At 37.1% G+C, this 22710-nt stretch overlaps 1 protein-coding gene across 4 annotated transcripts in view; it reads left to right on the top strand.

Moving 5' to 3' along the window:
- Septin7 (septin 7) overlaps window positions 1–22267 on the top strand; it is a 55803-nt gene extending 33536 nt beyond the window's left edge. For all 4 annotated transcript variants that reach the window (XM_042695007.1, XM_042695008.1, XM_042695009.1 and 1 more), the window contains exons 5-14: window positions 914–1014; window positions 1890–2024; window positions 7426–7543; window positions 9562–9654; window positions 10640–10736; window positions 12775–12826; window positions 14530–14655; window positions 18574–18709; window positions 20018–20157; window positions 21216–22267. In XM_042695007.1, coding sequence (XP_042550941.1) covers window positions 914–1014; window positions 1890–2024; window positions 7426–7543; window positions 9562–9654; window positions 10640–10736; window positions 12775–12826; window positions 14530–14655; window positions 18574–18709; window positions 20018–20157; window positions 21216–21255 — 1038 coding nt within the window. In that variant the 3' untranslated portion in view covers window positions 21256–22267. The remainder of the gene's footprint in view (window positions 1–913; window positions 1015–1889; window positions 2025–7425; window positions 7544–9561; window positions 9655–10639; window positions 10737–12774; window positions 12827–14529; window positions 14656–18573; window positions 18710–20017; window positions 20158–21215) is intronic.
- The last annotated feature ends 443 nt before the right edge of the window (window positions 22268–22710 follow it).

Here is a 22710-nt window from a genome sequence, read left to right as displayed (position 1 = left end):
ACTTCTGGCCTTTTTTCCTGTTTATGTGGTGCTGAGGAATTGAACCCAGGGCCTCATTCATTCAAGGCAAGCACTCTACCACTGAGTTACCTTGCCTGCCAGCCAGCCTTCCCCCCCCCCCCCCCCCCCCCATTGAGACTCTTATCTCCAACTAACCACTCAAAAACCAAAAGTGGAGCTGTGGCTTAAAGTGGTAGAGCATTAGCCTTGAGCAAAAGAGCTGAAGAACAGCATCCAGGCCCTGGGTTCAAGTCCCACAACCAACAAAAAAAAGGTTCATCTGTAGGATTTCATTCTAGCAGAATACTTCCTGCCCCCGATCCCCCACCCCCCGCCCCCAGCATTGTTTGGCCCTTCCTTAATAGCATTGTCCAGAAAGGCAGAGTATCACATTTGAGAAAAGAGTAGGATATTAGTTGTAACATAAATATAACTAAGGCCAGACTGAGAAAAATCTGGGAATGATAATATAAGGTCAATTGAGTAATTAGTTTGCACAAAGACTAGGTGGAGATAGTCTTGAGTGAAATTGTAAATGGTAGATTAGATTTGCTTGTCTGATTAATCACATTTGAACTTCATAAAATTACTAAATGGTTCAAATTCTTTTTTTGTATTGTTAGATGTGTATATAGTTATATGGCTTTAGCAACTACTGCTACTTTATCAGTTTCCCTTTCTTTCTTTATACCAGAAGGCATTTGCTGGGAGTTTGGTAGACCATTTACATAGGTGCTTTTTCTGCAGTGTCCATGGTCATTGATTGAATCTAAAGAAAATGTAGGCATGAGTAATTTAACTTGAAAACAGCTTCCAAACTGGTTTTTATAAACTTGTGTGTCCTGCTTCTTGTCCTTTTTAGGAAGTCACTGTTGTAATATATAATTAACATCTGCTCCAATAAATGTTACAGGTGGAACAATCCAAAGTTTTAATCAAGGAAGGTGGTGTTCAGTTGTTGCTCACAATAGTTGATACTCCAGGCTTTGGCGATGCAGTGGATAATAGTAATTGGTAAGAAGAATTTGTCCTTTTGTTTTCTGGGACATTTGACTGGGGTGGGTACACTTTCTCTGTTGAACATTTTGAAGTTCTTATCCTAGCAAAGAGCATTGAACTTTTAAGTGATACAATTTAGGTTTACATCTCACCTTTGCTGGAAAATGTTGCTTTACAAATTTATTTGATGCTTTTTTTACTTTTAATATAATGGGCTTGTTGTAAAATTATTAAGATGGGTTCTAAAACAACACTGCTAGATATAAGAATTTTGATTTTTTTTATAAAGAATTAAAATTTTTTTACTACAGTTTTATCTGTATAAATTACTGTCTTTCACATTCTAAGCCTCCAGTTTAGGCCTTCAGTTTTTCCATAAGACAAGTAAATTAAGCACCCATAAAATTCTAGCCCTGTGTAATTATCTTAGTATTTTATATACAGTGTTTTTTCTTTGATTTGTAAATTATTTTTGAGATTATTTTCTTTCAGCTCTTGTGACATCTAAATAAATTAGTCAGAACTTTTGTGTGTGTATGTGGTTGAAAGTAATCTCATTTGAAATTTAAAACTGCCAGTATAGTTGTTTTCATATTGAGAAGTATTTTAGCTTTGATATAGTTACCATTACAAATAATATGCTCGTTACTTAGCTGTGGTTTGACATTAAACAGTTCATTTTCTTTGATTTTGAAAGTTCTGTAACAATGAGACTTCCATTAACATACTTTTTTTACACCTATTTTCCCACTTAATGTTTTTACCAAATTAAAGTATTTAAGTATTAGTATTTGTTATGATAACTGAATATTAGCAATGTTCTCTAATTGTCATCAGTTGTTTATTTGTAGAATTACAGTTTAATTGTTGTATTTCTCTTGGTTTTGTAGCTGGCAGCCTGTTATCGACTACATTGATAGTAAATTTGAGGATTATCTAAATGCGGAATCCCGGGTGAACAGGCGTCAGATGCCTGATAACAGGGTGCAGTGCTGCCTATACTTCATCGCTCCCTCAGGACATGGGTCAGTGCCCTGATGCCACCACTGTTGTTTTGTTTTGTGGGTTAATATTACTCACCTGTATGTACATATTTAGAATCCTTATGTCTGTGGAGTGTACGTACCACATACACCAATGATAGAGTACCAAATTCTACGTAGAAATGGTTTAGCAAACCTTTAAGGCCTGTAGTAAGTCAGCAACAGTTTCAGTCCTTAGTTGTTCATGCGTATGAAAGACTCCACCATGGTTTGAGGGCTTGGAGTTGACTAGGTTTTCTTTTTTTTTTTTTTGTCAATCGTGAGTCTTGAACTCTAGGCCTGGGCACTATCCATCAGCTCTTCAGTTCAAGGCAAGCACTCTACCACTTGCGTCACTTCTGGTTTTCTAGTGGTTAATTGGAGATAAGAATCTCATGGACTTTCCTGCCCAGAGTGGCTTTGAACCGTGATCCTCAGATCTCAGGTTCCTGAGTAGCTAGGATTACAGGCGTGAGCCACCAGCACCTGGCTGTGACTAGTTTTTCCTTTGATTATACTTTGTCACTAATTGAACTATCTACCCAATAGGGGGCAACTATAATATTTGGGTTTAGACATATTCTAAGAAAGATGTTATTTATTAAAGGTTTGAGAGTGAAAGTAACCAAAAAAACTCAAGTACCATGTTCCGTTGTGCATTTTCTTTATTCAGGAAGTCTTTTTGGCTTGTTTCACCTTAGCTGTCACAGTCACATTGTTTAGGTTTTCTTTTCATTAGGAACTTAAGCCTAAATATGTAGACATTCATGTGATCAGCTTATTGGTGATTAGTCTGAAATACCTCTCCACACATCCTCTTCCTTTTTATAAATACTGGGGTTTGAACTCAAGGAATTGTGCTTGCTAGGCAGAGTTTGCACACACTTGAGCCACACCCTCAGCCCATTTTTACTTTAATATTTTTTAGATAAGATTGTACATTTTTGCCCAGAACTGGCTCAGGCCACATCCTCCTACCTAAGGCCTCCCTAGAAGCTAGACTCTCAGGTGCATGCTACCTGATCTGTTCATTGCGGTGAGGTCTCACTAACTTTTCTCCAGCCTCTTGAACCAGTCTTCCAAATAGCTGGGATTATAGGGCAGAACCACCTTGCCTGATAGTACTCTTTTTAAAAAATTCTTTTTACTTTTCTATCATTTTGAGTAGCTGTGTGTCATGGGGCTTAAACTCTGGGCCTGGATGCTGTCCCTCAGTTCTTCAGCCCAAGGCTAGCATTCTACCACTTGAGCCACAGCACACTTCTGGTTTTCTGGTGGTTAATTGGAGATATGTATCTCACAGATATTCCTGTCCAGGCCAGCTTTGAACCTCGATCCTCAGATCTCAGCTTCCTGAGAATCTGGGATTATATGCATGAGCCACCAGCGCCAAGCTTGCAGATGTTTGTAATTCTTCCACTTTGACTATTTTCTTTGAGAAAATGAGTGAGCATAATGTATTGTAATTCTGCTATTGCATCACTAAAAGGAACTAAAGAATGCTGTAACATTAAAATAGTTCTGCAGGGGCTGGGGAGGTGGCTCAGTGGTAGAGCGCTTGCCTTGCATGCATGAGGCCCTTGGTTCGATTCCTCAGCACCACATAAGCAGAAAAAAAAGCCAGAAGTGGCACTGTGGCTGAAGTGGTAGAGCGCTAGCCTTGAGCTGAAGAGCTGAGGGACAGCGCCCCCCCCCCCCAAAAAAAAATAAAAAAAGTTCTGCTATTCAAAACCCAAGATACTTTAGATAATGAAACTTGTCCCCTTGAAGCCCTCCTTTCTCCTTTATTTTTGGTTTTCCTTGCTGCATTTTTTGCTAGATAGTATGATTCTATTTTCATTCATGGTGGAGCAGAGAGCCTTAATTATGTGCTTACCATTTTTACCCTCTTAGTTTGGAGTGGTGAAAATGTTTTTCTGTGCCCAGTACTTTGCATTATTCCATTTATATATTTGTATCACTTTACTGAATCAGCTACTTAAGTGGCTCAAAAAGATTAATCACTTTTTAGGAGTACCTGCTGACGTCTGTATAAATTTATATTGCATTTGGGGGGACTGGACTGAATTTGAACTCAAGGCTTCACATTTGCTAGGCAACTACACTACCACTTCACCCATGCCTCCTGTCCTGAATTTCTATTTTTCATTGTTATGGTTTGACTTAGTAGGACTTTTTCCTGGAAATCAGCCCAGTGAAATTTTAATCTGCAGTAATTCAGTAGAAATTAGTCAGTTTATAACCAGTTTCATTATTTTAGATCTTTTGGGTTTTCTCCAAGTTTAAATAATTCTCATGAAATTATATTTCTTCTGTTCCCCTGGGAGAAATTTTATTTCTTAAAATTGTATGAGAAATAAGATTGTTTTTTCTTTTTAAGAAAAAAAATTTCATATAATTCAAATGAGATGCAGTAAGTTGGATCCAATTCTTGTTACAAGAGATGGTAGTTTATTTATTTCCTATGTGTGAAAATGTGCTTAAGTTTTTTAGCGGAAATATTTTTGAGAGTTCAAATACTTTGCTCACTGCAGACTGAAATTGCATGCATTCTAATGGATTAGGGCCTTTCTGTCTTGGTCAGAAGTCCTTAGATTCCCTTTGTAAAAGAAACCTGGTTTTAAAGTAATAATCTATTGACCCAGTGCCTTCACCCACACCAACTGTCATTTCTGGGTGTGAGGAGAATGATTCTTTCAGCCATTATTGCTTTATTTGCCTTGTTCATTATTTGGTAGATACTGTTAAGCAACCATTTTTCCTTTTAAAATCAGTCGCCACTTGAAAAGTGTCACATTTGTGCAGGTTTTTCCATACATCTAGATACTTGTCATCTGTCCTGTAGTCATTTGTTTTGCTGTAGGCTTAGTGGTCCAGTTCTCTTTTCTTTTGATAGTGGGTTTGTCTTCTAAAATTTTTAAAAAGGTTATTCTGTAATTTAATACAATACTTAAAACTGAATTTGTTGCTGAAAAGACAAATCTCTATAAGTAGAAACCAGTATAATCAACGTGAACTAAATGTTTTCTGCTGTTGACATTTTGTAAGCTTCTTAAATTTGTATAGTAATTTAGAAGAGCAAAAGAGTTTCTTGGAAGTTGACAAGATTTTTCTTTTTCTCTTACTGTTTAATTTCTAAACCGAGGTGTTCTTTGGCTCCTCCTTTGTTACTTTTATATGTTTAGTAATCTACATAGGTAGCTAGCTTTTTGAGACAGACTCTCACGGTGCAGCATAGGCCAACCTGGAACTTCCTATGAAACCCTCACTGACCCTGTACAGGGAATTTTGCCTCCACCTCTTAAGTGTCAGGATTCCAAACATGAGCTACTATACCTCGAAACTTTATTCTATTTTTCATACTTTATTTTTAATCAAGTTAAGGAATACCACTTTGGGGTGATATTTCTGTGCAGAATGTTTTCATTATCTTCATTTGTTCTTGTGGAACATTAATTTTTAGTTCACGGTATAGTCTACATATGAAGACATTGCTCTTTCAGTTTCTTATGAGCATAGAGAAATTCATAGTAGTCTTTTTTTTTTTTGGTCACCAAGTATTTGAGCCCTTTCAGAAGTGTTCAGTGGTAGGGGCTAAGAACACAAATGAATGAGCCCAAGCCCCACTTTAGAGGTTCTTAACAGTGATAGCATGAGAAAATGAATATGCAGGCAGTTACTATACATGCATCAGGTATGGACCACTTGGATGCCTAGTGGTAGGTAAGGCTAGAAGAAGGATCCCAGAGGAAATTGGACTATAAACCGAGCCTAAAAGGATGAAGAGGAATTTGGCAAGGGAAATAGAATGGAGAATGTTCCAGGCAGAGGTAGCAGTCTGTGGCCAGAAGTTCAAGTATGGCACTTTCAAGGAATTATGAGATGTTTAAAAAATAGCCTGGCACAGTAGAAGGAAGAGGTGATTTTTTTTTTTTTTTAAAAAGGGACAGAGAGCAAGAAATGAGGCAGCCAGAGAATCTTTTGTCCTCATTACCTCGTAATCAACTAGCTAAGGAATCTGGCCTTTATTGAGGTTTTCAGTCAGGCTGCAGTACAGATGATTTGGAGGGAAACCAGAAAGGCTCATGTAGTTATCCATGAATGGGTCTTGGTTGCCTAAAGGGAGGGTGGGAGGGTGGGAGGGTGTGTGTGTGTGTGTGTGTGTGTGTGTGTGTGTGTGTGTGTGTGTGTGTGTGTGTGTGTGTGTGTGTGTGTGTGTGTGTGTGTGTGTGTGTGTGTGTGTGTGTGTGTGTGTGTGTGTGTGTGTCAAGTCAGTATTGATGAATCAGATGTGAGGAGTAAAGGAATGGGGAATTCCAAGTTTCAAGATTATCCACTCAGATTGTAGTATCTATCATTCGCTGAGATAGGAAGCATAGAGACAAGGAGAACATGGAGATTCAGATCAGGAGTCCATGGGATATTCTAATTGTATGTCCACTAGTAAACAGTGTCTGGATCTTCAGAGTAAGATTTGGAAGTACTTCGCTCACAGGGGATAATTGAAATCTTTTGTAGGGATAATAATCATAATCGTAAAAAATGTAGAAAAAAGAGAAGAGGGGCTGGGAAGGTGGCTCAGTGGTAGAGCGCTTGCCTTGCATGCTCAAGGCCCTGGGTTCGATTCCTCAGCACCACATAAGCAGAAAGAAAAAAGCCGGAAGTAGCGCTGGGGCTCAAGTGGTAGAACGCTAGCCTTGAGCTGAAGAGCTGAGGGACAGCATCCAGGCTCAGAGTTCAGGCTCACAACTGGACGGACCCCCCCCCCCCCCCCAAAAAAAAAAAAAAAAAGAGAAGAGGGACTAAGAATTCTGAATTATGTACCTCTAAAGGGACTCACTTTGTAAAGAATTCCTGAGAGATGAGGTTCTGTGAGAATTCTAGGAGAATTTTGAGGAGTAGTGTCAGGAATACATAATGGGCAAAGTAGTGATGATAAATGCCACTGTAACCTTGAAAGCACAATGGCTAAGGGGTGGTAGCCAGCCAAATTGTAATGGATAGAGAGGCAAGTTGACGATACTCTTGAGAGCATCTTGGATTTGAACAGGACTACTATTTTTCATTAAAAAAAAAACCTCAAAACTAGCAAAGTTTGAGTAATACAGAGCTGATTGTAGGAAATTCTATTAGGAGCCTTTCTGGTTTTTCCAATTCCTCTTTAGGGTCAAAATCCTATGACCAGGGTGTTTCAAGGGCGGGAAGCAAAATGCCTTCTTAGCCACTCCAATGCTTCTTGAAGTCTTGTTCTACCTAACTGTTGACTGGCCCAATACATCTTCACAGAGAGTGTTTCTTATAAGTAAGTAAAGGAGTTCATTGTACTAAATTGATCATTGGGATGTGAATAATCTGTTCCCCCAAACTGACCAGTTTCAGTTATATTAAATACTATGTATTTCAGACTTAAACCATTGGACATTGAGTTTATGAAACGTTTGCATGAAAAAGTGAATATCATCCCACTAATTGCCAAAGCAGATACACTCACACCAGAGGAATGCCAGCAGTTTAAAAAACAGGTGAGCAGAATGATTTGACTCCTGGGTTGCTCCTACATTCACATAATTTGCAGCTTTTCTATGGTCTTAGTATAGTGTGTTGTAATACAGTTGTCTCCACTCTACTGAATTGTTGTTTGTTTTTGCAAATAATTATTAAAAATAATCTGTCTTAAGTTTTTCCTTGAAGATCCCATCTTTTTTTTTTTTTTTTTTTTTGCCAGACCTGGGGCTTGAACTCAGGGTCTGGGCACTGTCCCTGAGCTTCTTTTACTCAAGGCTAGCCCTGTACCACTTGAACCACAGCACTATTTCTGGCCTTTTCTGTTTATGTGTTACTGAAGAATTGAACCCAGGGCTTCATGCATGCTAGACAAGTATTCTACCACTAAGCTACATTCCCAGCCTTCCCTGTCCCTTCCCATCCTTATCTCTTTTGGTTTTCTTGAGCTTGAAATTGAATAGTGCCTATGGTGCTTCTGAACTACACTTCTGGCCCTTACCTGTTTTTGTATACTTAGAGTAATGGTTCTTCATATGCCTAACATAATTATCCAGCTAACTTGTTCAAAATGAGTTGATGGGCCTTATCCATGCTAGTTAGTTATATAGATGAAGATGGGACTTTAGCCCCATATCATTTAAAAATGTACCTTCATGTTTTAATATACAAAGAGCCACTGTTATTTGAACTGTTGTTTCTTTGCTTTTATTGCTTAAGTATTTGTTACCTGACATTTATTTCTGTTTTTTCCATGTGTGTCTATGTTCCAGTTGTGAAAGAGATGTGATCCTGATTTTTCCTTGTAGTGATTTTCTGTTTAATTCTGTCCATTCATTTATTTGTAACAAGTCTTGCTGGGTATCGCAGGCTAGCTTTCAGTGCACCATCTTCCTGCCTTACCCTCTGAGTGCTGGGGTTACAGGCCAGGGCATCCATGCCTTACCTACTTCTGTTAAGTTCTATGTAGTAGTCATTTGTTTATGGCCGCTTTACTTGGGCTTGGACCCCTGCCATGAAAGCAGCACCAAAATACAAGTATAGGCAAGAAGCTATTGCTAGGATTTATTAGCATTCTGTATTATGTAGAGTTGGCTATTATTTGAATGTCTTTATTCCCTTTGGAATTTGGAGTGATTTTGGACAAGATAGTTTAAATTGAGCTAGGTATTTTCTGATGTCATTAGTAAGTTATCTCTTGATTTTCTGTCTTCTTACTATTGAGCTTAATTTCTAGGGTGTGTTTTTTTGTTTCATCTGTGTATGTGTCCAGTCTTACCTCTGTTCCTCGCCTCGGTGATTGTGTATACGCACTCGTACACATAAGGATATTGTCTGATCACAGCATAACATCTTTTCCAGGGTTGTGCTTAGTTTTGCTTACCCTCCCACCTTCTACTAAAAGTTGTAGGTGAGTTTGAAAGCCTTATTGGTTTAGCTGAGTAAGACAGTTTGGTAAGCTGTGTCTAGAGAAAGAATCCTAGTCATTGCAGATAAGTGACTTAAAGCCATTATATTGAAAACTCCCTGAATAAATCCTTTCTGGAATGTTAACTTTAGAACTCTTTTGGGCTGATAACCATATGATGGACACTTCTGAAGTAATTGGGTCTTGGTACTTATATATCAGCATTGTAGTTTAAAAACAAGATCTTTGGCATAGTTCTTTAGTTGAGATGATGATTGGTTTTGTGTGTGTTGGTCCTTGGGCTTGAACTCTGGACCTGAGTACTGTTCCTGAGTTTTTAGTTCAAGGCTAGCGCCCTTATCATTTGAGCTACTGTTGCTCTTTTGGCCTTTGGTGGTTATTTGGAGATGAGAGTCTCATGAACTTTCCTACCTGGGCTGGCTTCAAACTTTGATCTTCAGATCTTCAGATCTCCTGTGTAGCTAGAATTATGGGTGTGAACCATCGATGCCTGGCTAGATTATAGTTTACATAATTGAAAAACAAGGACCAGAAACAGTTCTCATATAAGAATCCAAAAAGTATACTAATTATGTGTGGCGTTTTTGCTGATTACTTCTTTTATTTTAGATAATGAAAGAAATCCAAGAACATAAAATTAAAATATATGAATTTCCAGAAACAGATGATGAAGAAGAAAATAAGCTGGTTAAAAAGATAAAGGTAGGTTTATTTCTCGACATATACTGTAGTATTTGGACACTTAAATCATACTATAATATCCACAAGAAAGACCAAAAGTATCTTTCCTTTATGTAGTTTGTTTGCTTACATAATAAAAACTATTTAGTGGTGAATTCCACATTGTAGTTAACTTTGCTGGTAGTTATATGTAAGTAGGAATGCATTGCATAGTGAGGTGAATAATACAATCCTTAACTCACATGGTTTTCAGTGGATTGCTTTTATATCTCATATAGTTTTTTTTTCTTAAGTGAAGGGTGAGAAGGGAGAGGATTTGTTATGTTTTAATTTTTTAAGAGCCACACAAAATACTTTTTCATTTATAAAAGCTAGCTCAAAATCTCTACCAGCATAATTTTCTGTATTTTAGTTTGTAATGATTTTCTTAATAATTTGGATCTAGAATTGGTAGGGTAAATTATGGCATTATGTAATTAGTGAAATACTTATATCTGATTAATTTCTAAGGTTTTATAAAAATAGCTACTTTTGTAATTCTGACAATCACAAATATTTTAAAAAGGTTGTTGAGTTTTAGTATGAGTGGACACTAGTGCAGTCACCTGCATCCGAGGCTCTGATGATAGTTTACAGACTCAACATTCCCTATTCCATTGTTAAGATTGGTTTATGATTACGTTAGTAGGCTAATCACAAGCCTCAATTTTCCCTTATAAATGCCAATATTCTTGTTACTCTATCTTGCCCAGTATGAGATAACAATTTGACTAGAATATGCTCTAGTATTCATTAATTCTCAGAGAAAATACTACTATATTCATTATTTACCTTGTTGGTAATTCCATATACTGGCGATTTACTGAGTATTTATTGATTGGCCTATAATAATGTCAAAGCTTTCAAAATAATTTGCTTTTTAATCTGTTGAGTAATGTAAGTTCTTCATCCTTGAGCTTGTGAGGACTACAAAGATGTATTTGAATGTGAGCGCTTTATTTTCTAGGACCGTTTACCTCTCGCTGTAGTAGGTAGTAACACGATCATTGAAGTTAATGGCAAGAGGGTCAGAGGAAGGCAGTATCCTTGGGGTGTGGCTGAAGGTAAGGCTTTCTGTAGTGAATGGCTTTCTATCTATCAAGTCTCACAATCATAAAATTTTATAAGTAGTATAAAATGCACACTATGTTGATACACTCCAGATTTTCAAGGCTGGTTTGGATTTTATTTCCCTGTAATTTCATTTTCCTCTTAAGTACAATTCTGACTTCCAGACCCTGATTTTCAGTCAAGAAAGTATGTATTAATTCCTGAAGTTGAGATGTCAATTGTTGGTACTCTGCCGCTCTTCCTCTTCTTTTCCCCATCATTAAGCCAGTGTTTGTTTTCTTCCTTGAAAATATGCTTGTAATTTAGGACTTCTTGACTAAGATCCTTGCCAAGGATCTAATGAATCTTCTGAAAAATGGAACAATTTGGAGAGAAGGTTCTTCATTTAATCTGAGCCAGAATCCTCAAAGACCTTTAATAATGGTTTAAAAGTATTTATGAACTTAGTTCACTATTTCTTTTCTTTTTCTCTTTCCTTCTCTTTCTTTCTCTTTTCTTCTCTCTCTCTCTCTCTCTCTTTTTTTTTTACATCATATCTTCAGAGTAAAACTTTTTTTTTTTTTTGGTTATGGGGCCTGGACTCTGGGCCTGGGCACTGTCCCTCAGCTCTTCAGCTCAAGGCTAGTGTTCTATCACTTGAGCCACAGCCCATTTCTGGTCTTTTCTGCTTATCTGGTGCTGAGGAATCGAAACCAGGGCCTCATGCATGCAAGGCAGGCACTCTTCCACTGAGCCACCTTCCCAGCCCTAGAGTGAATTTTTTTTTTTTTTTTGTCTTGTTTGTTTATTTATCCATATTTTTTTTCCTTTTTTTTTTGGGTCTGGTCGTGGGCCTGAACTCTAGGCCTGGGTGCTGTCCCTCAGCAATTCAGCTCAAGGCTAGCACTCTACCACTTGAGCCACAGTGCCACTTCCAACTTTTTTCTGCTTATGTGGTGCTGAGGAATCGAACTCAGAGCCTAATGCATGCAAGGCAAGTGCTCTACCATTGAGCCATCTTCCCAGTCCCTAGAGTGAATTTTTTTAATTTTAAATTTTTCTTAAATATAAAAACTTTGAAAATTTATTTTTGTTAACTTTATTTCTTTTTTGCTGATGTGGTACTGAGGAATTGAACCCAAAGCCTCCTCATGCATACTAGGCAAGCACTCTACCAACTAAGCCATAATCCCTACCAAGTTTAAATACCAATATAATCCTAGAAGAACAATCCTTAGAATCTTCTTAGCTATGTTATATTTATTATATTTATTTACCCTAATACTTAATCTTCTGTGTTATATAAGCTAGAGTAATGAATATTTTATCTACTTGTTGGCCACTTACATAAGTTTGGAGATACTCTTTGAAATTGCTCTGATTAGCAGTGATTTTTCTTTCCAGTAATCCTGTGCTTTCTTACGAGCTCTGTGATACCCAGGCAAGTCACTGCCTCAAGATTTTAGAATTTAGATATTCCTTAGAACTGTACACTGCAGAGATGCCTTTGTATTTCTAGTTTAATCTCCTGTACCCAGAGTGATATGTTTTTAAAAAATAAGTAACCTTGAAATTCTCAGCCACCTTTTCATTTGGTTTCATCTTAAGGAAGTTTTTTTTTTCTTCTTCTGTACAGAGGAGTTAACAATTACATGGGCAAGATAATGAGTACATTTCTTATCAAGCATTGTTGCCTCCTCTTTAGTTCCCCTTCCTATCCTTAAGGAAGTTTTAATAAAGCAGTTCTCCTCTTTACCATTAAATTTACAAAATGTATTTTATTATAGAATAAATACACTTTCTGAGATATATGAGAAAATGTACGTTTTCTTGTCTGTTTTCAAATTTTCAGTGTTGTTTCCAGCTTTCATATTTATCATGAGGATTAAACAAATAAAGTAGTATTATTGTACACTTGTCTGTCATTCCTTTGGGAACTGTTAGTATTAAAACTTTCTGAGAAATTGATTGAATCTCTTGTACAGTCTCATTTGAAATTTCTTAGAAAAGACCAGATTTTGTGAAAATAATATGTCATCTATTTTTTTATAGTTGAAAATGGTGAACATTGTGATTTTACAATTCTAAGGAATATGTTGATAAGGTAAGTATGAACAGTGATAAGAATTGTGAAGTTTTTTGGTCCTAAATTGAACAGAATTGGGCAGACTGACTTCTTGCTTCCATAGAAATAAAGACTTGTATATCTGCAAGTCAGAATTCAGCAGTTGTAGAAGGTTGTGTTAGAAGCAACATAATTTCTGACGTGTTAGATGTTTCTATACTACTTGCATTATTTACTGCAGTCATGTTTCTTAGATTTTTCAGTATACAGTGATGATGTAATTCATAATAGTACAAAATTCAATTCTGTGTTCTAGTACAGGGACTTGTTTCTATTCTCTGGAGAAACTGGTAACTAGTTCCAAAATTCAATAACATTTATCATACTTTAACTTCAGTCTTTAGTTATTAATTTTTTAAAGTTCCTATTATCTGCTCTCTTTATTGAGTACAAAAGAAATTGTACATTTCTGGTAAAGGGGAATGCAAAATACAGATAAAGAAGTAACATGCATGGTGTTGCCTGTGGCAATACTGGTAACCAGAAAGATGTGACAGTCAAGGGTTATGTGTTGTGATTTCAGGAGGAAATAAAGAGGGCTCCTAAGAAGATACAAAATGAAACTGAGGGGACTATCACAGATTATTGGGAGCTGCTCTGTTTGACCACCAGATGCACTAGGGATTAGGAATGTCCTGACTTCACTGGAGTAGAATATTAACAGCTTTAAATGTAACCACTGTGGCCATAAGAGAGAATAAATATGTATCAAGGGACAGAGTGTAATAGGAGACGACTTAGGACTAAGTCCAAATTTAGGACTAGGGGGAATAAACTATCAGAGAACTGCATGGAAATGTTAGGCAGAAGGAGAACAACCACAGTAGTTAATACGTTACATGCTCTTCACAAGGACTTTGAAGAAGGCATTCCATCAAGTTGGATAAGAAGTAACAGTGTTTTCTGGCCATAAGGAAGAATGAAATCAGTATTATCTTGATTCTGTTTGTCTCTCCAAAGGGAGTTGTGGTAAAGCAGTGAAGATGGAATATGATGAGCACAGGAAGTTCAGGATGCAGTGGGTGATAAGAAAAGGGAGGGTGGAATGGGTAAGGACTGCTGGACCATTTCCACCTACGAATACTGCATATTGCATTGGCAAAGGGGATCCATAGAGCAGCTCTCATGATTAAAGAATCGTAACCATTCATGAATTTTCAAGGTTTATTTCCCATGTGTTGATTGATTCTGTCTGTTGGAAATACCTCAAGCCAAAGTAGCACATGCACTGGACAGCCTGAATAAACAGAAATTAAGCTGCCCTAGTGTGAAAATAAGTTGAAATGTGATCTCAGGTGTCCTTATTTAAGTATTAACATAGTGAAAATTCAGTATTACTTTAAAAATTACTTTACCTAAAGAAAAGCAGTTTGATTTAGATTTTGTAAATAAATAGAAGCTAATCTACTCTTGTAAAATTACATAAATACTGTGAAGAGAAGATGAACATTCTATTGTAGAAAGTTTATTTTAAAGTTGCTGCTTTAAGAGATTTTGGAATCTAAATTCTGTTGGTCGAGTTACGGTTCTTCATTTTGATCTTCTTGAAGCCTAAAGGTGAAGACAGGAATGTGTCTTTCTTAAGAATAATCTTTTGCCCATTTTAAGTCTGAAATTTTGGTAAATAGTTTGCATCAGAGCTTTTCTTAATAGAGTCAACTCATGCTCTTTATTTATGACAGAACACACATGCAAGACTTAAAAGATGTCACTAATAATGTACACTATGAGAACTACCGAAGCAGAAAACTGGCAGCTGTGACTTACAACGGCGTGGATAATAACAAGAGTAAAGGACAGCTTACCAAGTAAGCTCCAGCGTTGTTTTCCAGGGTTATTTTCATCTAGTGCCTCCTAACACTGGAAATTCTAGAGGGTGTAAATTCTAGAGAGGGTGTTTGCTATGTGATGGTAGATAGCCTGATGTTTCTTATAGTGGAATAGAAAAATGTGCTTTTTATATTTATATGTTTCAGTGCATGACTCTTTATCTCATTGTTCCTAGAAAACTTTCTTTCTGTAGCCACTTCCATCTGTTCACTTAGGAGAACCTTGTTACGTGACTGAGTTCCTAGAAATGACTTAAAATACAGGTTCATTTAGATAGACAGTGGAAGGCAGTTTATTTACTTTTCTAAGACATAAGTAATATTTAGTACTTTGAATTTAAAGGCAGGAGTTATTTAGATAAAAGTTGAGAGGACAGGGCTAAAGGTAGAGAGTTGGCTGATCAAGCAAGCCAGAAGCTAGCCTGAGACCCTGCATTTAAGTCCTAGTGCTAAATAAATAAATACATGATACAATAAAATGACAAAGTTTACTACTGCAAGATAAACTGGTAGTTTTTCATGTGCAAAGTACTGTTTTGTATATTCCTTATTCTCCCAAGGATAAAGTAACAAAATTTATCTGCATTTTATAGATAGGTAAAAATAAGAATGTGTAACTTCACGGGCTGGAAAGGTGGCTCAGAGGTAGAGCGCTTGCCTTGCATGCATGAGGCCCTGGGTTCGATTCCTCAGCACCTCATAAGCAAAAAGAAAAAAGCCAGAAGTGACGCTGTGGCTCAAGTAGTAGAGCACTAGCCTTGAGCTGAAGAGCTGAGGGACAGCGCCCAGGCCCAGAGTTCAGGCCCCATGACCGAACCCCCCCCTCCCCCCCCAAAAAAAAAGAATGTAACTTCAACATTTATATATCTAATAACTTCATGTAGTTCTCTCCCTTTTTGGTTGTTATATTTTGATTTTGGCTTTGCATTTTTTGTTTGAATGCATTAGAGATTGAACTCAGGATCTCACGCTTGCTAGGCACACTTTGCCACCTGAGCCATGCCTCCTGCCCCTTTTTGCTTTGGTTATTTTTGAGGTTGGACCTTGCCTTGTCCCCAGGCTGGCCTGGGATGCCTGTGGATACCCCTGCTTGTGTTTCACCATGTTTCTGACTACTTGTTGAGATAGTCTTAATAACTTCTTTTGCCTGTGCGAATTTCCCAATCTCTGCTTCCTAAAAGTACTTAGAATCACAAGGTTGAGCCACTACACCAGTCTTGTTTTGTTTTGAGACAGGACCTCTCTTTGTAGCTGAACCTTCAGATTCTTACTCTGCTTCCCTCAGTCTACACAGACACACACACAACAACTACCAAACTACTGGTTTTTGAATTACAACTATATTGTTGCATAATCTTTAATTGCTTTAAATACATATATTCCAATTACTGAAGACTATCAGTTAAAAAGTAGTTATTCTCTAGAGTCTAGAAGGTTTGGGGTAGTTGAGGGAGCAGTAGGGTTAGAGACCCTTTGAAAGTAATAAAACCTCAGGTCATCTCCCTGAAAAATGACAGTTACCCTCTATGGCATGCTTTTTCAGGGCACCTACAGCGTTGCCCAAGAGACAAGGGCCCATATATGTTAAAAAACTGGATCTTAACAACTTTAATGAAATATAGTAATAGTGCTTTTAAAAATTTATCAACGGACCTTACCTTTTTAAAAAAGGCAGTCTCATTCTAAGTTAATGTCTTATTTAGTTGCATTTTCAGAATTTCTGGTTATTTGATTACTTGGCAAAATATTGCAGGTCTGTGCGTATAGTTTTTTCTTTTTTGATGGTGCTAGGGTTTGAACCCAGAGCTACATTAGGCAATATTTTACCACTTGAGCCTGGGTTATTTGTTTTCTTGGTTTTGTTGAGGTAGGATCTCCAGAACTTTTCAGCCTATGTTGGTTGGTCTTGAGCCACAATTTCTCTCAGCCCCCTAATAGCTAGGTTTGAACCACTAGTACTCAGTTTTAGAAGTAAGTTTTCTTTTTTGAGCAATTATCAGAGTTTGAATTCAGGGCCATGTTTTTTCTCATTTTTTCATTCAGAGCTTTCCTTCTACAACTTGAGTTAAACCTCCAGTCTAGCACTTTGCTGGCTAGAGTCTCTGATTTCTCTCTACCTGAACTGGAATTAAACTGCAGTCCTCAGATCTCAGCCTATTGTGTAGCTAGGATTACAAGTGTGAGCCACTGGTTTTCTTATGTGAAAAAAAATATTCTTCAGTTAAATAATGTTTTGTTTTAACTTACAGTAATCATAAAAAAATCTTTTTAATCATAGGAGCATAACACATGTTTTTTTTTTTTTCTTTTTACTAAGAAAAGTTGGTAGCCTTTTGGAGTGTTTTCTGTTGCAATCTATGCCCCCGACTTACTTACTCAGGAAGAAGAGTGCTGAGTCAGTGAGAGAGGTCACCATGCCGGCACTTCCCTCTGGGGACCAGAAAGAAGTGGCCGAAACTCAAGGCCTGGCTTTTGCTTTTAAGTCATAACTTAATTTAAAAACAAAACAAAACACTATTGAGATCAAAGCTATTCACTTAAAATGTATAACTTTGTGTTTGGTTAAAGCCTATTTTTACGGAGTCCTCAGAGTATATGTGTTTTATCTTCAGAGTCAGAGAAAGATGTTACTCTCATGTTTGAGCTAAACCATAGAACGCTCCCCATGGTTGTGGTAGTTAAGAGCACCTTGCTTTTTCTTGTGTGTTTAAATATAGCAGCGTTGACATAAAAGCCACCTATACATGTTTTTCAGCATGAAAGTTTGGAACATAATTATACCAAGATACTTAAGCCCATAAGCTAATGTCAGTGGTATAATAGATTACTTGACTGTGCTTAATGTCTGTTTTCTGGCACTTATATGTCTGTGTATGTGCTTGCTTGCGTGTCTTTGTGTGTGTGTGTGTGTAAATCTCTGAACATGTCAAATTTAAGACATTGGAATCTGCAAGTATAGTGAATTCTTGAAAATATTACAGGTAATAAAAAGGGTCTGCAGACATTCTGCCTTTCTATGCAGTGTACTACTACTGACTAGTAGTTATTTCCAGCAAGCAGATTGAATTTCAAATTTTTGTAATTAAATATAGTTGTGACATCAGAGGTTATCTTAAATTTTGATACTTGAAACATAAGAAAACTCAAAATGTTCTCATACATTAATTAACTATGTCAACTTGCTTTGTTTTTCACACTTGAGCTTTTTCCTTGCATGTTATTTCATAGAGGATGTGCACAAGGTTTGGTGATGGTGCCCTCGCTGATTTAGATCTTTGTGGGAGACACAGCATTGGGGTTTGAGCCTAATGCATTCCATTTGCTAGGCAGGTGCTCCATTACTTGAGCCATGCCCCAAACAGCCCCCCCCCCTTTTTTTTTTTTTTGCTTTACTTACCCAACAGGATTTTGAGGTTTTTCCAGGGCTGGCTTCAGGCCATTATGTTCCTACTTAATATACCCACCTTCATAGCTGGGATCACAGCCGTATACCAATAGCCTGACTTACTGATTTAAGATGAAGGTTTCAATACACCTTTTTCGCTGAGCTGGCCTTATACTTACTACATTCCTTTGAATTCTACTTCTTCAGCAGCTGAGCTTAGATCTTTGTCTTATCATTATTCACTAGAAATTGAAGTTTATATACGAAACCTTATGGAGGGAAGTTCCTAGGTTACAAGTATACTTATAAATAAGCTTCTGAAGCATTGGTTCATAATTGATTTGTACATAAAACTTAGAATTTCTATGTTATCACTTAAAATGCTGTAAATAAAAGCTTTCAAAAGTTATTTTTATGCATCTAAATTATGCATGTGTAATATTGGCTGTCTCAGAGTTTTGTGTTACAGTTTCCATTCACACACTGAGTGATTGTCTTAATGTTCATGACAGAAGCCCTCTGGCACAAATGGAGGAAGAAAGAAGGGAACATGTAGCCAAGATGAAGAAAATGGAGATGGAGATGGAGCAGGTGTTTGAGATGAAGGTCAAAGAGAAGGTCCAGAAACTGAAGGACTCTGAGGCTGAGGTAACCAGTTTGCTTCTGTCTGTATTCCTTCTTAAATAGTACCTGTCAGAAAGGGACTGTGTCCACACACACACGCACACGCACACACAATATGTGTGTATGATGTATGTATATATCTATGTTACAAGCACCTACATAGTATAGTGTGTGCGTGTGTGTGAGAGAGAGAGAGAGAGTGAGTGTAAAAAGACTGGAGACATGGCTCACATGGTATAAACACTTACTTAGCATGTGTGAGGTCCTGGATTTAATTCCTAGTGCTGGAAAAATGAAGCACTTGATCAGTCTTAGGAATAAATGAGAAGGAATGAAGTAATCTTAATTGCACTTAAAACCTGCCTGGGTAAGTTATAGACAGCATAAGGGGAGACAATGAAGGGATGTGATATCCTGTGAATGTGCAGTGTTAGTAATTCCCAGTGCTGAGCAGCAGTGACTGGCACTCCAGCCAGGTCACTCCAGGTGTTGATGCAGGCACCATTTAATTTTTTTTTCTTTTTTTGGTTGGTCATAGGGCTTGAATTCTGGGCCTGGGCACTGTCCCTGAGCTCTTCAGTTCAAGGCTAGTGCTCTACAACTTGAGCCACAGTACCACTTTCAGTTTTCTGGTGGTTTACTGGAGATAAGAGTTTCATCGACTTTCCTGCCCTGACTAGCTTTGAACTGTGATCCTCAGTTCTCAGCCTCCTGAGTAGCTAGGATTATAGGTGTGAGCCACCAGCGCCTGGCTGCTGGCATTTAATTTCTGCTATTTTTAAAAGCAGAAAACCATGGAGGTATTTCCTTCAGTAGGCAAAAGGAAAGAGAATGAGAGACACTGGAGGTGAAAGGCTTGATTCATGTCTGAGTATAGGAGAAGACTGTTGTGAGGTGATTTCACTGTGAAGTTTTGTTACCATGTTACCAACTTTTGTTACTGTTATAATTAAAAGCACAAACTCTTTAAACATGTGGGATGACAGTATTAGAAAATACACCTTCTGTGCTATCTCATGCAAATATAATTAAGCACGTTTTTTGCCATTTTTTTCAGCAAAACATGTAAATATTTACAATAATTTGTATGAATTTCTAGTTTTGGTTCCTTTTTTTTAGGAGGCTTTTTTGTCCTCCTGTTTTCAAGATGATTCTGTTGAGTTGCTGGCTTCTGGGAGGCAGATGGGTCCTGCAGTACAGCGCCCTCCCTGCTACTCTCCAGGCTGAATTTTGGATTTATGTGGCCAATACCTTCAAAATAAGATGCCTGCATGAAACATGCTTCTGTCTCAGGTTTAGCAGTTATACTTTGTGTGTTATGCTGTCATTTAGCTCCAACGGCGCCATGAGCAGATGAAAAAGAATTTGGAAGCCCAGCACAAAGAATTAGAGGAAAAACGGCGTCAGTTTGAGGAGGAGAAAGCCAACTGGGAAGCTCAGCAACGCATTTTAGAACAACAGAACTCTTCGCGGTAAGTAGCACCAGTCCTGAGGTGTGTGCATGTAGTGATGTTTAAGGAATTTCTTCTTGTGTTTATTTTTAAAACACTGGAGTGGCACTTAAAAAGCCACCACCATTGTTGTGTGTCCCCAAGCACAGTTATTTAGTGGATCACTATGTTTATATGCATGGATGCAAATACTGTTAACTGTATTTTTTTCCCATGTAAACATTTCCAGGACTTAATCTTTACAAATTTTCAGCTTCCTAACATTCCAGTTGACACATTGTAATTAATTTCTTACCTTTCTTCCAGTTACTCCAAGTAGTAATGATTGTTTCAGTTTTTGGCATACTTAGAGAACAAACTGCTACAAATATCTTTTATACATACAAGGGTATATTTTAATTGTGTGAGATTACTTGTTTAGTTAAATTCTTGAAGATGAACTCTGATACATTATTTCTAACACATGCAAAGTCAATTCCTCCTTGATTGATATGGAACTCAATCCTGTTCCTACCTTGATTTTCTTCTTTTGTTTATTGCTCATTGGTCTCCAATTTTTTAAAATTAATTTTTTAAAATTAAGTCAGATTATGAGTACAATGCTTCTTGGTCAATGTCACTATGATTGATCTCATTTTAAACTGACAGTCTGCATATCCCTGAGAGTTCCACGCTGTCGAGATTAGGTAGTTTTATGATACCCACATATGAAGAGGACAGTAGATTTGCAAGGCATAAGATGTCCTCAAGAACACAGTGGCAGTGAGTCAAGTGGAACCCTTTGTTGGTCTTCCTCAGTTTGTGATGTTTCATTTGAAAAAATGTTTTTGTATGTTAAAATGATTTAGAGGAAGTTTTACTGCTCATCTTGGAATTTTGTCAAATGTGATTGTTTACAAAAATACTGTTATAGACTCATTGTCCTCATAATGTACTTCTAAATCTTGTGATCTTTTTCATGAAAAAATAGTGCCTAAAAATCATGCACACTGGTATCTGTGTTAGCCAGCTCTGCCACATGTTGTCTTCATGGTTATAATGTGCTCACTCATCCTAATTATTTTCCTTCAATTGTTTAGAACCTTGGAAAAGAACAAGAAGAAAGGGAAGATCTTTTAAACTCTCCATTGACCACCAGTTACGTATTAGTTGCCAATATGCCAGCTTGGACATCAGTGTTTGTTGGATCCGTTTGACCAATTTGCACCAATTTTATCCATAATGATGGATTTAACAGCATGACAAATACTATTTTTTTTGTTGTTGTTCTCGATGGAGATTAAGATGCCTTGAATTGTCTAGGGTGTTCTGTACTTAGAAAGTAACAGCTCTAAGTACCTTTCTACATTTTCTTTTTTATTATTATTATTAAACAGATGTCTTCAATTTAATGCAAGAGAACATTTAACTGTTGTACAATCATGTTCTGGTGGTTTGATTGTTTACAGGATATTCCAAAATAAAGGACTCTGGAAGGTTTTCATTGAGGATAAATTGCCATACTATGATGCAGACTATGCTTCTCTATGATAATTATAATACAGAGGTTCCATTCAGTGCAGCCTATACAATAATGTAATTTAGTCTAACACAGTTGACCCTATTTTTGACACTTCCATTGTTTGAAAATACACATGGAAAAAAGAACGTATATGCTTACAGTGCACCTAGAGCTTTTTATAACAACCTTTTGTTTGTTTGTTTTGGATTCTTTACGTATATGTTATTCTCATTTAGTACCCTCTTTAGCCAGAATCTCATTACTGCTTCATTTTTGTAATAACATTTAATTTAGATATTTTCCATATATTGGCCCTGCTAAAATAGAATAATAGCATCTTTCATATGGTAGGAACCAACAAGGAAACTTTCCTTTAACTCCCTTTTTACACTTTATGGTAAGTAGCAGGGAGAAAATGCATTTATAGGTCATTTCTAGGCAAATTGTGAAGCGAACAACAAGCCTGTTTCTACCTATATGCAGTCTCTTATTTTACTAGAAATGGGAATCATGGCCTCTTGAAGAGAGAAAAAGTCACCATTCTGCATTTAGCTGTATCCATATATTGCATTTCTGTATTTTTTGTTTGTATTGTAAAAAATTCACATAATAAACAATGTTGTGATGTAACAGAGTGTGGTGTCTTGCATATTCCCCCATCACAATAATGGAGTCTATCCACAAGGCATCCCAGATTTGTTTAATGTAGAAGCATGTGTGCTCATCTTCCAGTGCAAACACAACAGCTCCTCTCTCCATCACTGAGAAACCACATCCAGTGTAGACACACAGTGCATCTCTTCGTCGCTGAGAAACCACATCCAGTGTAGACACACGATGCATCTCTCCATTGCTGAGAAACTACATCCAACTAATTTGAATTAAATATAGTTCTGGAAACTTTAATTTTTAAACTTTCTGTTCACCAAGGTCAGATTATTGTGCTTACTATGTCTTTTTTTTTAGGTTAATGACCTAAGCAGAGCATATGAATGATTGGTCTAATTAGCAACTATTTTTAATTCAAGGCTGACATTTAAATAAATCAGTGTTCTTGAAAGAATGTTTACTGC

Source organism: Dipodomys spectabilis, unplaced genomic scaffold, assembly GCF_019054845.1.
Source record: "Dipodomys spectabilis isolate Male_0828 unplaced genomic scaffold, ASM1905484v1 ptg000178l, whole genome shotgun sequence".
Classification (NCBI taxonomy): domain Eukaryota; kingdom Metazoa; phylum Chordata; class Mammalia; order Rodentia; family Heteromyidae; genus Dipodomys; species Dipodomys spectabilis.
The sequence above is the reverse complement of the archived record's forward strand: the minus strand, read 5'-3'. Positions and strand labels throughout refer to the sequence as shown.